Source organism: Garra rufa, chromosome 10 (assembly GCF_049309525.1).
Source record: "Garra rufa chromosome 10, GarRuf1.0, whole genome shotgun sequence".
NCBI lineage: Eukaryota > Metazoa > Chordata > Actinopteri > Cypriniformes > Cyprinidae > Garra > Garra rufa.
In genome coordinates this window covers 12,447,152-12,463,381 of record NC_133370.1, presented here as the reverse complement: position 1 = coordinate 12,463,381, position 16,230 = coordinate 12,447,152, and the positions used below count along the sequence as shown (strand labels likewise).

General features: G+C 34.6%; 1 protein-coding gene across 1 annotated transcript; it reads right to left on the bottom strand.

The window, feature by feature from the left end:
* Positions 1 to 1,591: 1,591 nt before the first annotated feature.
* dnaaf6 (dynein axonemal assembly factor 6) lies at positions 1,592 to 5,224 on the bottom strand. The gene is made up of 6 exons (XM_073848055.1): positions 5,053 to 5,224; positions 4,882 to 4,960; positions 3,628 to 3,733; positions 3,449 to 3,545; positions 2,389 to 2,474; positions 1,592 to 1,906 (listed from the first exon to the last, which is right to left on the bottom strand). Exons 1-6 carry the CDS (start codon positions 5,140 to 5,142, stop codon positions 1,777 to 1,779), a joined length of 588 nt encoding a protein of 195 aa, XP_073704156.1. The 5' UTR covers positions 5,143 to 5,224; the 3' UTR covers positions 1,592 to 1,776.
* Positions 5,225 to 16,230: the final 11,006 nt, after the last annotated feature.

The window sequence follows — 16,230 nt, the reverse complement described above, 5'->3', positions numbered from 1 at the left end:
ATGTCTCCAAATAATATATTTTATTAGCGTGATATTTAAATGCTTTCATGGATAAATCTTCTTGCTAGCTAAGCTAATGTAAGTGTATAATATATATAGGGTTTGAGTTTGGTCAGTTACCCGGATGTGTGGCCATATTGGCGATACTTGGATGTAAACAACAGCATGGATTTCATGGTTAATGTACTACTGAATATGTTGTTCAGCTCATTTATGCCGTCTAAACCACTGAAAAAACGTGTGAAAGCTGCTAAATCATATAGAGAAGGACTTAGTAAGCAGGAAAGGGTGCAATATTTTGACAAACTAAAGGTAATCGTTGGTAAAGATACGGACAAACAGTATTAATTAAGATATTAGCCTAATATTTCCCCTACCTGACCATAAATGATAAGAAAAAACATGAATGTTGTCAAGATTCTTTCCCTGGAAATCCTGGTTCAGTCCAACCACAAACGGCTTTTGTTCCTCAGACAGTTTTTTGCACTCCTCAATTTGTTGAATCTTTTGGCAGTCAGTAGTACTCCAAAGGTTTTTCCAGGTCCGTCTGATTAGTAAAGCCCAAAACATGACAATAATTGACTATTTTCAGCAGCAATAATCAGCAAAATATGCAAGTTTCGTTTGGTTCAGTGGAATTGTTTACATTCAGTGCTGCCAATATGGCCGATTGATGACGCTTTGTGAAAACCCTCTGTACAGTTTGACTTAAAGGGAACCTCGGGTATTTAGCCTTGTATGACTTATTATAACAAAAAATGATGTCTCTTACTAAACTGTGTAGTAGAAAGCCCATGAAAGATTGATGTTTTTTTTTTAAATCCACATCGTTGTATACATATTTTGGACTATGAGGGGCCCCATTATTTCGATGGCGTCAAATGGTTGCACTCGGTAAGCTACTGCCGCTACCTGTTGTTAATTTACAGCTCGGAAAATAAAATACTGATACGACGACCACAGTCCTGAAAGAGCTTACAGGTGCCGATTGATATAAGCGTAGGCTTATACCAAATGCCCTACCATCGATTTTACCCAAAATAAGTCTAAACGCCCGTGATATCTGTGCTAAAAAACTCCTTCAGTGGCTGCATCCTGCCAGGATGGCATCTAGCGTTTCTTGTCTCTGCCGTTTGTAAGCTCTTTCAGTAACTGTGGTCTACTAAAAGCCTCAAAGGCATTAGGGATAAAGTGGAGAAAACAAAGACGTGGGTCTTTAGGAAGTTTTATTTGTCCACAGGCATCTTCCCATTCTTTTCTCTTTTTCTTATTGCTAGGAAAAGCAATTAAGATTTACATTGCTTCTCTTGTTGCCCTTTAACTGAAAATAACAACCGTAGTATTTATTTTTCTACATATTTTAGTAAGAGCCACCATTACATTATATTAAGTTATACAAGCCCTAATACCCAGGGTTCTCTTTAAAATATCCTTTGAAAACATAAAGAGAAGCAATCATGAATTAAAAGGATTTGCCATTTTATTATGCTTATAATAAAAACAGTTTTATAATACTGAATATTGAACTGAACTGTACAACATACCAAGGTTTTACACTTTTTACACAAGCACCTGTTCCTTTCCACTTGGATTGAGTTGATTTTGAAACGTATTATATTTGATTCCTGGTTCTAGTATTAATTGATAAGTGGGTCATGTCTCTGGGTTGGATTCAAGACTGTCAGTGAAAGGCTGCAGAACTGTATCTGTAGAAGTTGTCAACACTGTCTGTTCTGAACTGCAGCTCATGGTTCAGTCACTCTCTCTGTGTCTCTCTCAGGTCAGGTTGATGCAGTCCATTGGTCTGTTCATGGGCAGTGTGATCTCCAGTTCTTCTCTCTCCACAATGAACCTGGCATTCCCCTCATGTTTGTGCACTGGATGAGGCAGGTGAAGGCCCAACTTACTGAAACAAACAGATGCACAGATATTAACTTATCTGCTGAATACTAGATGTAAAATATTTCAGCTAATATGTGACCCTGGACCACAAAACCAGTCATTAGGGTCAGTTTTTTTAAAATTGAGATTTATACATCATCCGAAAGCTGGCTGAATAATGCATGGTTTATTATGATAGGGCAATATTTGGCTGAGATACAACTTTTTGAAAATCTGGTATCAAAATATTATTTTGTCCAAATTAGGTTCTTAGCAATGCATATTACTAATCAAAAATTAAGTTTCTACATATTTAGGAAATATGGTAGGAAATTGACAAAATATCTTCATGAAACATGATCTTTACTTAATATCCTAATGATTTTTGGCATAAAAGAAAAAATCAATAATTTTGACCCATATAATGTATTTCTGGCTATTGCTGCAAATATACCCGTGCTACTTACGCCTGGTTTTGTGGTCCAGGTTCACACATAGTTTACTTACTACTTTGGAGTTCTGAGATCAAGAAAAGTGTCTCTCACATCCAGGACCAAATCAGACGCTTTTGTATCTGGCAGTTTAACTCTTACCTGAGAAAAAGAGAGACAGAGATTTTGTGAGATCATTACATTGATAACAAAACTTTTTAAAATTAAGATCAGCTCAGTCATTTGAGGACAGTCACTGTTTTTAGTCCAGTCGGCCTTTATATCTGCTTTTAATGCACCATCAAAGCCAACTCCATCTCTTGCAGGGAGGAGAATTGTTTCTAACCTCAGGCTTTTTTTTTCTTTTCCCTTATTCTCATTTCTGAATCTTAAGCTTTAGATCTTTGAAACTTTAAATTAGTTAAAAAAGTATGGAATTTATATTTTGGAAATCCACAATGCTTCAAGTTGAGATCATAACTTATTCAGTATTTCTCAACAGCTATGCTAATCAATGTGCATTAAAGTGAACAGTAAATCTTTAGAAAGTTCCATTCAACTCTTATGCAACTTAGGAATAGTTCACTCAAAAATGAAAAATTGCTGAGAATTTACTCAACCCTCAGGTTAACCAAGATGTAGATGAGTTTGTTTCTTCAAATTTAGCATTACATCACTTGCTCACCAATGGAGTGAATGGGTGCCGTCAGAATGAGAATCTGAACAGCTCATAAAAGCATCATCAAAATTTTTAGCCGGAAGTATTGGTTTGAAGTTAAAAACATCTTAAAGATGGATTTGTTTATTACAAACACAGCTTTTCACTTGACAAGACATTAATTTATGGACTGAAGTGGTGTGAATTACTTGTGGATTATTGTGATGTTTTTATCAGCTGTTTGGACTCTCATTCTGACGGCACCCATTCCCTGGTCAGAAAGTGATGCTATGCAAAATTTTTCCAGATTTGCTCCAATACGTACATCTTGGATGGCATGAGGGTGAGTAATTTTTAAGTAAACTATTCCTTGAAGTCAATGTAACTTTGTTTACACTTAACACTAGTAAAGATGCTTTTGTATTTGGTGAATATTGTATTAATATTTAAGATTTAACGAGTGAGAAATAAGGAGTACCAGCATGCTGTCACAACACATGGATGAGGGATCTTTTCTGCTCAAGCCAAGAAACAAATCTTCAGTCCCAACAGACTGTTTCAGCACAATCTCGTACCTAAACAAAGAAAAACACATACAGTGAGAGGCCAGATCACTTACAGCTCATATGTGATTCTGTCATGTGTATTTTGTCTTACTCTGGCTGTGGCCGTGGGTCGGCAAGGTCATCAAAATGTGCTCCTTCAGTCACTTCATCCTCATCCCAGATGTCTTTGCTTTTCTTCTTCATATAGGCAGTGCTACCTAGAGGGAAGACAAAGATAAAAAGGATGAAGAAGGACGCTTTAATGTTCTTAAAAGCGAACCTATAAATAGCAGCATGATAATTGCAAAACGTGACAGTGTTTAACAAGTGCAAAGAAATTGTATACACTACCAGTCAAAAGTTTTTAAACATTAAGATTTTTAATGTTTGTTTAATGTTTAAAGAACTCCTTTCTGCTCACCAAGCCTGCATTTATTTGATCCAAAGTACCATAAAAACAGTAAGAGTTTGAAATATTTTTACTATTTAAAATAACTGTTTTCTATTTGAATATATTTTAAAATGTAATTTATTACTGTGATTTTAAAGCTGAATTTTTAGCATCATTACTCCAGTCACATGATCCTTCAGAAATCATTCTAATATTCAGATTTGTTGCTCGAAAAATTTTTATTATGTTGAAAACAGCTGAGTAGAATCTTTTTCAGGTTCTTTGATGAATAAAAAGTTCAGAAGAACAGAATTTATCTGAAATAGAAACCTTTTGTAATATTTTATCACTTTTGATCAATTTATAGCATCCTTGCTAAATAAAAGAATTAATTTCTATAATTTCTTTCCCTTCCAAAAAATATACTGACTCCAAGCTTTTGAATGGTATAGTGTATAAGGTTAAAACAGCTTTTTATTTCAGATAAATGCTGATCTTTAGATCTTTCTATTCATCAAAGAATCCTGATAAACTGATTTGAACAGTAAATCAGTGTATTAGAATGAATTCTGAAGGATCATTTGACACTAAATTATGGAGTAATGATGCTGAAAATGTAGCTTTGATCACAAGAATAAATTACATTTTTGAATATATTCAAATAGAAAGCAGTTTATTTTAAATGGTAAAAAAATATTTCACAATATTAGGCGACTGATGTTGTTGTATTACTTCAAATAAATGCAAGCTTCGTGAGCAGAAGAGAATTCTTTAAAAAAACATCAAAAATCTTACTGTTCAAAACTTTTGACTGGTAGTATAGTGATTTCAAAGTAATTATGTCAATTTTATGTATCATAAAAACAATTGGCCAATATATGAAATCATCTATATTAAATATTTGTACGTTAGTATTCTAACGTTACATATTTATATGAAAATCCCTTTTTTTATGCTATAATAAATACATTATACCCTCTTTGTTGTTTTTTCCCGAAGGTGCAGGAGGAGAGCCGATTTGTCCCGGGCCCATCCTCGCCATAGGCTTCACTTGCTAAAAAAATACAGTGCAATAATTCAGCGATTTACATCCTTTCATAAAAGTTCGACAGCCTACAATGCAAAACAGCGCTTAGAAGCTCAAACCTGGAGATCTTCTTCCTCCTCATCTTCATGTTTTGGGGAAAGCAGAGCGGATAGCGCCTGGAGATCATGCAAGGAAGAAAGACCTTCCATCTCTATTTTTCGGCAAGTTTGGGCTCGAAGTTAAAGGTGAGTTTTATATAAACTTTCTTTGTGCTTTGTAAGGCGTCGCTACGCTTCTCTTCCGGGTGTTTCGTTTAGCGTTTCTATGGTGACTACACGCGGATTGTAGTAACAACTGTTGCTATGCGTCTCGGCGACGGCCTGAGTTTAAAACTCAAAACTCACAAAACCACTTTGCTTTATAAATTGCTAATTTACAGCTGGATTAGGTTACTGTAAAGTTTTAATTGAGATCGTTGTGTTTTAAAACTACTTTAAAGTATTATACATAAGTTAAAGAACTTGAAATAAACACACAAATAGTCAATATAATTGAATAACTAAGCAACTACTTCAGTATGTTAGACTGTGAGACTAACAGCGTGCAGTAAAGGTAAAACTGTTTGCACTACAAACCAGTGTGTTTATAATTTAGATAACACATTAAAATAATATGGTAAGAAACAGCAATTTGCAATATCAAACAGCAAAAGGAGCTGTTTTGTACAGCTAAAAATAGCTGGGCGTGGATGAGACCGGAAGCCAGACCCATGAAATTATGGCCCCGCCCACTCTTATGGCAGATAAGTTAACTTTATAAAATTAACAGAATTATTTTAGAACTTTTCTCTTAATAATTTTGCAGTACCACGTGTTACACAGCAGATGGCAGACATAGGCTACATTGGACATAGAAAACAGAACAGGTGAAACCTTTTCCTGCACCTGTCTTGTTTATACGGGTAAATCCAACCACTAGAGGGCGGAGTTGGTTTATTTAATTGGAAACCCACTGGAATAAAGATGAGACTTTATTTGCGATCCGAAATGTACAGATGGTGTTGGATTATGAATGACAAGGAAAACTGTCCATTCGTTTATTCAGAATATTACTTTTATTTATTCTAGTTTGAATATGCCAGTTAAATAATGAGATGTCAACATTTATTATTTTAAGGACAGTAGTCTTCTCAAAGCATAATTCCAAGTCAATTTTAGATTGTTGATGACAGAATTAATGTCTTTATTTCAAGTCACTTGACCTGAGTATCAGCAAAGCAACCCACTTTAAATATTTTTGTTAGAAACTAGGTTCACTATGTCATTGTCCCGCTCTGTAGCTTTTAAATCTGTATATCCCCCAGGACACTAAACATAGTAGCAAACTATCAGAACATAACTAATAATTTTACGATTATTTAATTTTAAGATTATTTAAGAATTTTATTTTTTATTAAAGAAATTCCCACCTTTATTTTGAGACATGTGAAAGCCATGTCTATTAGTCATGGAAAGTTACCATCAGTCAAGGAAACTGATTATGTATGTATGTGTCTGTAAGCATGTGTGGAGGTTTACTAAGTCATTGTCACAGCTGAATTTGTTGCCTGCAGCAGTTATAGGGGATCTGTCAAGCTAGTTATCAGTATTCCATTCATGTAGTTTCTCTCTCCACTTCCATATCTTTCCCTCTCTGCGGTATTCTTTCTTTATGGTCATAGATCTCTTTCTGTTTCCTATATTTTTTACAGAAAGACTTATTCAGAGACTCTCTCATCTTTCCTCAGTCCTTCAGTCTTTCATCTTATATGTACATTCTGTGGAGAACCCTTCGTTGTCGTATTATGCCATCCTCAGCATTCCTAAATTGATGTGCTGTTGTACCACTTTGAGTCTGAATCGAGAATAGATCTGCTTAAGTGGGTTTGAATTTTGAGTGGAAATCAGTTTGAGTCTGAATTGTGCATCTGAATCTGCAAACAGATTTATTTGAATTTGAGTGAGTCTATGCTGAGAACAAATCTATGAAGATGAGTCTGAATTGAAAACCAATGTAGCCTGTTGAAGTAACCAGCATATGCTGGTTAGGTATGTTTTGAAGCTGGGTTGCTGGTTTGAGCTGGTCCTAAGCAACCAGCTCCTGCTCAGGACCAGCTTAGGACCAGTTTAAACCAGCTCATGACCAGCTAAGGACCAATTTAAACCAGCTCAACCCAGCATCCATGCTTCAAAACATACCTAACCAGCATTTTTTTTTTTTTTTGACTGGGTACATAGAGGAGTCTGAATTTAGAACAAATCTACATGCGCGAATCTGAATTGAGAACAAATCTACTTAAGCAAGTCTGAACTGAGAACAAATTTATGTAGGTGAGTCTGATTCATTTTGAGTCTGAATTGTGAATCTGATTTAGCAAACAGATTTTTTTGAACTTGAGTGAGTCTACACTGAAAACAAATCTATTAATGCAAGTGAATTGAAAACCTATCTGCAAAGAGAAGTCTGAATTGAGAACAGATCTACTTAAGTGAGTCTGAACTGAGAACAAATCTGTGCAGGTGACTGTGAATTGAGAACAAATCTATGTAGGCGTGTCTGAATCGTGTGCATCTAAATTTGCGAATATATTTGAATTTGAGTGCAGCCATATTGGAGATTTTTGATCTGCTGAAGCTGTTGTGTTTGAGGTTGTTTAAGGCAGATTTCTCAAGTATGTATTGAGTTTGTATTGGAGTACAACTCTGTTTAATTGTTGCCTTGAATTTAGAACAAATCTGTTTATTTAATTATGAATTAAAACAAACCTGTGTATGTGAGTCTACAGAGAGAGAAGTCTATGTAGGCGAGTCTCAATTGAAAACCTATCTACACAGAGGAGTCTGAATTGAGAACAAATTGACTTAAGTGAGTCTAAACTGAGAACTAATCTATGCAGCCGACTGTGGATTGAGAATAAATCTATGTAGGCGAGTCTGAATTTAGAACAAATCTGCGTAGGCGAGGCTGAATTGAGAACAAATATTTGTAGGCGAGCTTGAATTGAAAACAAATCTATGTAGCCAAGTCTAAACTGAGAACAAATATACACAGTCAACTCTGAATTGAAGACGTGTTTTTGTGATTTTGATTTTGAGATTATTTAAATACGAATTCTTAAACATCACAGAAGCACATAGAACAAAAAATGAAAGTATCATCGAATAGAATAGGCTGTTATCATTGTGTAGAAACAGAGGTTAGAAGCCAGGCTGCTCCGTCTCATATGTGTGTTCTGGCCGAAATTCCCTTCATACCATTCCACTGATCTGATCTGATGTCAGAAATATGGTCAAAGCTTTTCCCAGCTTATCCCACCAAAGGAGCTGGCAGTCAGCATTGATGCCAGACAGCGCCAGAACCCATGCAAGAGCTGATTTTGTTATCTAATTATCAAATTACCAAGAATAATGCCACGCCATAACCCAGTGCTTTTGAAAGCTCTGTGTTCAGATGTTCATTTCTGGAATTAGAGAAGTAATTGAGTTGTAGATCCAGCTGCCACTGCCACCTGTGTTTGTGTCAGTGTTTGTTTTAGTGTGAGCATATGTGGGTGGTTACCCAGAGAACATGAGGGTTTTAGATGACTTACAATTCTATCTCCCATTGTTCACTGTAATGCCATGAAGTCAGAAAACCCATGACTAGATGGTACCAAAGGATTACAATTCCATGCGCGATGTCCCGTATTTGGATCGGCCTCAGCTGTTTGCCCAGACTGATAGCTTTGTGTATTCATATAAAAACTGCCAAGGTGGAAAAGTACTCACATCTTTATGACCGCACTGCTCATTTGAGTGTCAGCAAAATGTACCTGTACAAGGCAGCTTGCAGCGACATTCTCATCCCTAGACAGAGAAGTGCTCAGCGCTCTGAGAGAACCCCAGGCCGCTTCCTCCAGAGACAAGGGACAAAATTGAACTCACACCACACAGCAGGTTGTCCGCCCTGGGAAGGCAGATCCTGCTCTGCCCTGGAGCTACCGCAGCTGGGGCATTTCTTGCAGATCCATGGGTACTCTTTGCTGGAATCAATAGACACCAACACCAAAATGATCTACAGGTACACATTATTAATTTTTACATAGTATTTAGAAACATTAGGTCAACCTTAAGGTTGTATACCTGGCTTGTGAGAAAGTGTCATAACTTACTTGCAAACAAATGAACAAGTGCACACTTGCTGATTTTATTATACCAGCAATATTCTTGATATGTTGATATGTTCTTCGCAAAATGTCACTTTTAAATGATCTTTTGATTAATCTAGAATCCATTTAAAGTAATGGCTGGTGTCTTTTCTGTACTTTTGTGTTGAACTTATGCTACAAAAATGTTTAAGGTCAAAATGTTTTTGAAAGAAGTGTTCACCAACAATGCATTTATTTGATTAAAAAAATGCAGTAATATTGTGAAATGTTTTTACTTTTTAAGTAATAAAAAAAGAGTAATTGCAATTTTTATTTTACAGTTCTGACTTTTTTCTTAGAAATGTGACAAACTATTGAAAGTTATTAAAGGAACACTCCACTTTTTTTGGAAATAGGCTCATTCTCCAACTCCCCCCGAGTTAATAAGTTGAGTTTTACCGTTTTGAAATCCATTCAGCCGTTCTCCTGTTCTGGCAATATCACTTTTAGCATAGCTTAGCATAGATCATTGAATCCTATTAGACCAATAGCATCACGTTCAAAAATGACCAACGAGTTTCGATATTTGTCCTATTTAAAACTTGACTCTTCTGTAGTTATATCGTGTACTAAGACCGGTGGAAATGCAAAGCTTCAATTTTCTAGGCTGATAGATTAGGAACTACACTCCCATTCCGGCGTAATAGTCAAGGAAGTTTGCTGCCGTAATAAGGCTGAAGCAGGAGCAGTAATACCACGCAGCACATGTGCAAATGCTAAACTAGCTGGGAACTCATTTCTGATAATACTCCGCCTGCTTCGGCCATATTACGGCAGCAAACTTCCTTGACTATTACGCCGGAATGGAAGTGTAGTTCCTAATCTTATCAGCCTAGAAACTCGCAGCTTTGTATTTCCACCGGTCTTAGTACACGATATAACTACAGAAGAGTAAAGTTTTAAATACAACAAATATGGAAACTCGTTGGTCATTTTTGAACGCGATGCTATTGGTCTAATAGGATTCAATGATCTATGCTAAGCTATGCTAAAAGTGATATCGCCAGAACAGGAGAACGGCTGAATGGATTTCAAAACGGTAAAACTCAACTTATTAACTCGGGGGGAGTTGGGAAATGAGCCTATTTCCAAAAAAAGTGGAGTGTTCCTTTAAGTAAGAATTGCAAGATTGCAAACTCGCAATTCTGAGAAATTAAGTCAGAATTGTGAGACATAAACTTGCAATTCTGAGAAATAAAGTCGCAGTTCTGAGAAATAATGTCATGATTGCGAGAAAAACACAATTCTGAAAAATAAAGTTGCAGTTCTGAGAAATAGTCAGAATTAAGAGATAAACTCGCAATTCTGAGAACATATCAGTCTTTTTTTTACCCTCAGAATTGGACTTGCAATTGCGAGTTTATCTCTTGAGATGTAAAAAACTTAACTTGAGATTCTTAAAATTCTTCTTAACTTGCGATTCTTAAATTCTGACTTTATTTCTCACAACCGCAAGTTTATATCCCACTATTCTGACTTTATAACTTGCAATTGTGAGTTTATTTCATGCAATTCTGAGAAAAAAAGTCAGAATTGTGATCTTTTGTCTCACAATTCTGAGAAATAAATTTGCAGTTCTGAGAAATAAAGTCAGAATTGCTAGATAGAAACTCTTAGATAGAAACTTTTTTTCTTAGAATTGAGAGTTTATATCTTGCAATTGTGACTATAACATACAATTGTGAGGCATTAAGTCTCAATTCTGAGAACATATCAGTCTTTTTCTCCTCAGATTTGGACTTTATAACTTGCTATTGCAAGTTTATCTTGCAATTGTGAGAATAAATTGTATTTGCGAGAAAAAGTCAGAATTGCAAGTTTTATGCAATTCTGACTTTATTTCTCACAACTGCGAGTTTATATCCTGCTATTCTGACTTTACAACTTGTCATTGCAAGTTTATATGATGCAATTCTGAGAAAAAAAAGTCAAAATTGTGGGATGTAAACTTGCAGTTGTGAGGAAAAAAAGCAGAATTGTGAAATACAAACTTGTATTTGCAAGAAAAGGTCAGAATTGCAAGTTTTTATGCAATTCTGACTTTTTATATCCTGCTATTTTATATCATACAATTCTGAGAAAAAAAAGTCAAGTTGCAGTTCTGAGAAATAAAGTCAGAATTGCTAAATATAAACTCACAATTCTTACTTTTTTCATAGAATTGCTAGTTTATATCTCGCAATTGTGACTTTATAACATGCAATTGTGAGGTATTAAGTTAGATTTGTGAGATAAACTCGGAATTTCTGAGAACATATCAGTCTTTTTTCCCCCTCAGAATTGGACTTTACATCTTGCAATTGTGAGAAAAAAGCAGAATTGTGAGATACAAACTTACATTTGTTAGAAAAAGTCAGAATTGTTTTTATGCAATTCTGACTTTATTTCTCACAAGTGCGAGTTTATACTCGCTTTTCTGACTTTATAACTTGCAATTGTGAATTAATATCATGCAATTCTAGGAAAAATAGTTGCAGTTCTAAAAAATAAAGTCAGAATTGCTAGATATAAACTCACAATTCTGACTTTTTTTCTCAGAATTGCGAGTTTTTATCTCATAGTTGTGACTTTATAACATGCAGTTGCGAGGTATTAAATCAGATTTGTGAGATAAACTCGCAATTCTAAGAACATATCAGTCTTTTTTCCCCCTCAGATTTGGACTTTATAACTTGCAGTTGTGAGTTTATATCACGCAATTCTGAGAAAAAAGTCAAAATTGTAAGATGTAAACTCGCATCTGCGAGGAAAAAAATCTGAATTGTGAAATAAAAAGTCACAGTTTATCTATTTTTTACACAGTTTTTTATTCAGTGGGGGAATGACAGTAATAAGTAAATGATGGTGGGATTTTCATATGGAATATATGGTTTGTAATTGGAAAGTATACAAGTGTTTAGTTTCAACAGCATTTAAGTACAAATTATCCAAAAGAACACTTCAGTACAGAAGTATAATTCAATTACTCAAGTACGTCTCTGATTTTATGAAGGGCCAATTCAGCGGTTTATTTTGCAGTCATTCTTCAGCTGCGGTTTGTAATATTAATTTACTTGCACGCTTATTCATCATACAAGATAAATTACACGACCTATAACGGCTTACACAGGAAAATTAGCAAATCAAATGAGCCATGGATTCAGTATCTATTTGAATAAATGAACCTGTTGGGATTTACAGTAATAGAGTTCACATAGCAGGAAAAATCAGGCCAAAGTGTTTAACCGAGATTCAAAATAGGTTTTCAAAAGCTTGTTTGCCGCTTTTCACTTACATTCTTGACATGTTTATTATATTTGTCGCCGCTTTGCGTTTTTAGATCATGTCTTCGGAAATGAAAAGGCAAGTACCCATACTGTATAATCAGTGCGTGAAAGCATGTGTCAAAGATCAAAGGTTTTGTTTATGAGTTGAAACACCAGTATGACTCAGAGGTGTTATTCTAGCCATCGAAGGAGGGGCTACCGCTGGGTAAAATAAAGCTATTAGCTCTGATTAGCAGCCAGCTTGATCTGCTTTGACTCACACTGGTTTTTTATGCTAATGACTAGCAATACAACTAATCCTATATGACAGCAGGGATTATTCTGAGGGGAAAGAGGGAGAGAGATGAGGGTTAGGTACATAGCTGCGCAGAAGGAAAAGTTCATTATGTAGACAAAATGTAAATCTGTTCTTACATAATCCTGTCATATTTGATGTAGAGGGGGAAAAGCATATATTATCAATAGGGGTTCTGTACAACTAATTGTCATGGTCAGGGATTGACAGATTCATACTTGCAATGCTGTGGCCAGTGGTTATTCTCCTTTTAGCCTATTAATAATGTGCATATGCATCAGTTAAAGTAATATTCTATTTTATTCATTTATTCTGTTTTTTGACATTAAAGGGGAACATTAAACCTTGCTGAACTGGTCAATTATGCAAATTATTTTATATTCATAAGTAAAATATTCATTAATTAATCAATATTCATATGATTTTAATACGTTTTCAGGGTAACTCGTTCCAGTATATCACACCGATATATAAAATATCTGACTTTAGATTTACTTTCATTTTTAACTATTTACTGTTATAAATTGCATACATTCTTCAAATCTCCAAAACTGCTCCATCCGAATGACTTTGAAAAACATTTAAATTAAGAAAAAAAAAAACTTATTTGCTGTAATTCAAAATATGACTAGAATTTTTTTTTTAAATGCTTAAAAAACTAACACTGACAGCAAAAGTTAGTTCAAAAGTTTGGGATTAGTATGTTTTTTTACAGATGTTTTTTTATGCTCATCAAGGCTGCTTTATTTGATCAACAATACAGAAAAAAACTGTAATATTGTGAAATATTATTTCATTTTAAAATAACTGATTTCTATGTAAATATATTAAATATATTAAAATTTAATTATTTCTGTGATACAAAGCTAAATTTTCAGCATCATTACTCCAGTCTTCAGTGTCAAATGATCCTTCAGAAATCATTCTAATATGCTGATTTAATATCAGTGTTGAAAACAGCTGCTTAATAATTTTTTTAGAACCTGTGATACTTTTTTTTTCAGGATTCTTTGATCAATAAAAGGTTAAAAAGCACAGCATTTATTTAAATAGAAAGGTTTTCTAACAATATACACTATGTTCAAACGTTTGGAGTGAGTAAATGTTATTTCTTTTTTTTTTTCTTTTTTTTTTGGAAAGAAATACTTTTATTCACCAAAGATGTGTTAAATTAAATAAAAGTGATAGCATAGATTTACATTGTTTTCCAACATTGATAATCTAATAATAAATCAGCATATTAGAATGATTTCTAAAGGGTCATGTGACACTTAAGACTGGAGTAACAGCTGATGAAAATTCAGCTTTGTATCACAGGAATAAATGATATTTTAAAGCATATTAAAATAAAAACCATTATTTCATATAGTAATAACATTTTGCAATATTGTCTTTTTCTGTATTTTAAGTCTTACTGATCCCAAAATTTTTGAGTGGCAGTGTATATATATAATAAATTAAGTAATTATTCTAATAATTATAATTTGTTGAATTCTGTTCTATAATTAGAAGAAAAAAAATTCTGTGTGTCTATATTGTTTTGGTCTAAATGTGAGGACAAAAAACATGCCTTTACTGACTGAAATGTAGTGAAATATAGTCTATAATAGGAAAGAACTTTTAAAAAGTCAACAGAATTACAGTTTTTAATATCAGCCAGCTAAACTCGGTTCAGAAGGCTAAATGGTGCCCCCAGCTCCAGCGCCAACGGTTGTATCTATTACATTTGACTATCTTATAGCACAGCCCACATCAGATTTCCACATTTAACTGCTGCTAATCAGCTGTTCTTAGAGAGGAGAAACTTATGATAATGTTATCTGCATAAAACGAAGACGCGTTTAAAATGAGGGAGTGATGTCCTCGGAGGGCTCTTGCAAAACCATGTTAGACTAAACTATTTCCTGTTAGAGCTCTTTATTTGGAATGAGAGCGTAATAAAGTGGGTGATCTCTGACTGAGTCTCATTATCAGGGGGACGTTCAGAGAGATCTTTGTCTCAGGGTGCCAGAATAATTTTTCCATCAGGGGACGCCAAAGTGTGACAGTCTCAGATTAAGCTCACTTTAATGACACACTTACACTCAGTTAAGACTGTCAGAGAGAGTTGGGCTGTTCAGCTACGGTCCTGAAGGGCCACTGCACTGCAGAGTTTAGCTCCGACACCTTTGTGGGATTTCAGTCCTTGTCTATAAGCTTTGAGGCCGTCTATATGTGTACTCCTAAAGCTGAAACATGTTAAACGCAAACGTCTCAAATGTTTCAGCAAATTGGCCAGTAATAACAATATATTTCTGTTTTACTTTTACTTATACTATGGTGCTGTTGAATGCTTAAATCTGATTGGCTGACAAACGCACAACAAAAGTAGTTCCAGGCAGGTCTTGGCCGCATTACATGTCCATATCACATTGCCAAATGATTTTACAGCCTACAACAGCAAAAAGAACCAAAACCCACAACGACACTGACCAAGCAAATAAATAGTAAACAATAGGATAAAACGGCAAAATATTTCTGTTTTTGCCACAAATTGACGTTTTATTATATATGGAAAGCATACACTTTTTCTCCCGCTCTCTCTGAGCACTGCTCTGATAATTTTATCATTAAAATTATTCAGCAACTTAAAAGCTACAATTCATTTCTCACTAATAACGACGCTGTTTTTGAAGATGATAAACTTGCAGTTTCACTATTAGTAGAAACACTGCTGCCGAACACTGTTGAGAGATGCACAGACTCAGCTAACGTTAATTCACACATGCTCTCGCTTGTTTGCTCTCTCTCTCTCTCTTCTAATAGCTTCATTTTAACTGCCTTAGTGTGCTATCAATGGCTCAAGCCTCCATTACTAGGTCTACAAAGATGTTTTGAAATTAGCAACAGAGGTTTTGGATGAGATGCATGAATAATTAATCCTGCTCACAAGAACATTTTAAGGACAAAAGCTTGACTAATGTCTTTAAATATAACATCTGAACAATATTTGAAGCATGGTAACCATAGTATAAGCGAAATAATTTACTCTGGTCCGTTGAATTATTAGAAAATAATGCATTATTTTCTAATAATTCAACAGCCCATCATCAATTATTCCTTACATATACAGTTGATGTCAAAGTTTCCATACACATTGCAGAATCTGCAAAATGTTAATTATTTTTACCAAAATAAGAGGATCATACATTATTTAGTACTGGCCTAAATAAGATATTTCACATAAAAGACATTTACATATAGTCCACAAGAAAAAATAATAGTTGAATTTATAAAAATTACACTGTTCAAATGTTTACATACACTTGATTCTTAATACTGTGTTGTTACCTGAATGATCCACAGCTGTGTTTTTTTGGTTTAGTGATAGTTGTTTATGAGTCCCTTGTTTGTCCTGAACAGTTAAACTGTCCACTGTTCTTCAGATAAATCCTTCAGGTCCCACAAATTCTTTGGTTTTTCAGCAGTTTTGTGTATTTGAACCCTTTCCAACAATGACTGTATGATTTTG

Excerpts from the sequence above, each read along its gene's own strand:
- dnaaf6 (XM_073848055.1), bottom strand. The coding sequence starts at position 5,142 with ATGGAAGGTCTTTCTTCCTTGCATGATCTCCAGGCGCTATCCGCTCTG. Across the intron at positions 3,546-3,627 it reads GACCCACGGCCACAGCCAGA|GTACGAGATTGTGCTGAAAC; the intron begins GTAAGACAAAAT and ends TTCTTTGTTTAG. Across the intron at positions 1,907-2,388 it reads GATCTCAGAACTCCAAAGTA|TAAGTTGGGCCTTCACCTGC; the intron begins GTAAGTAAACTA and ends TGTTTGTTTCAG.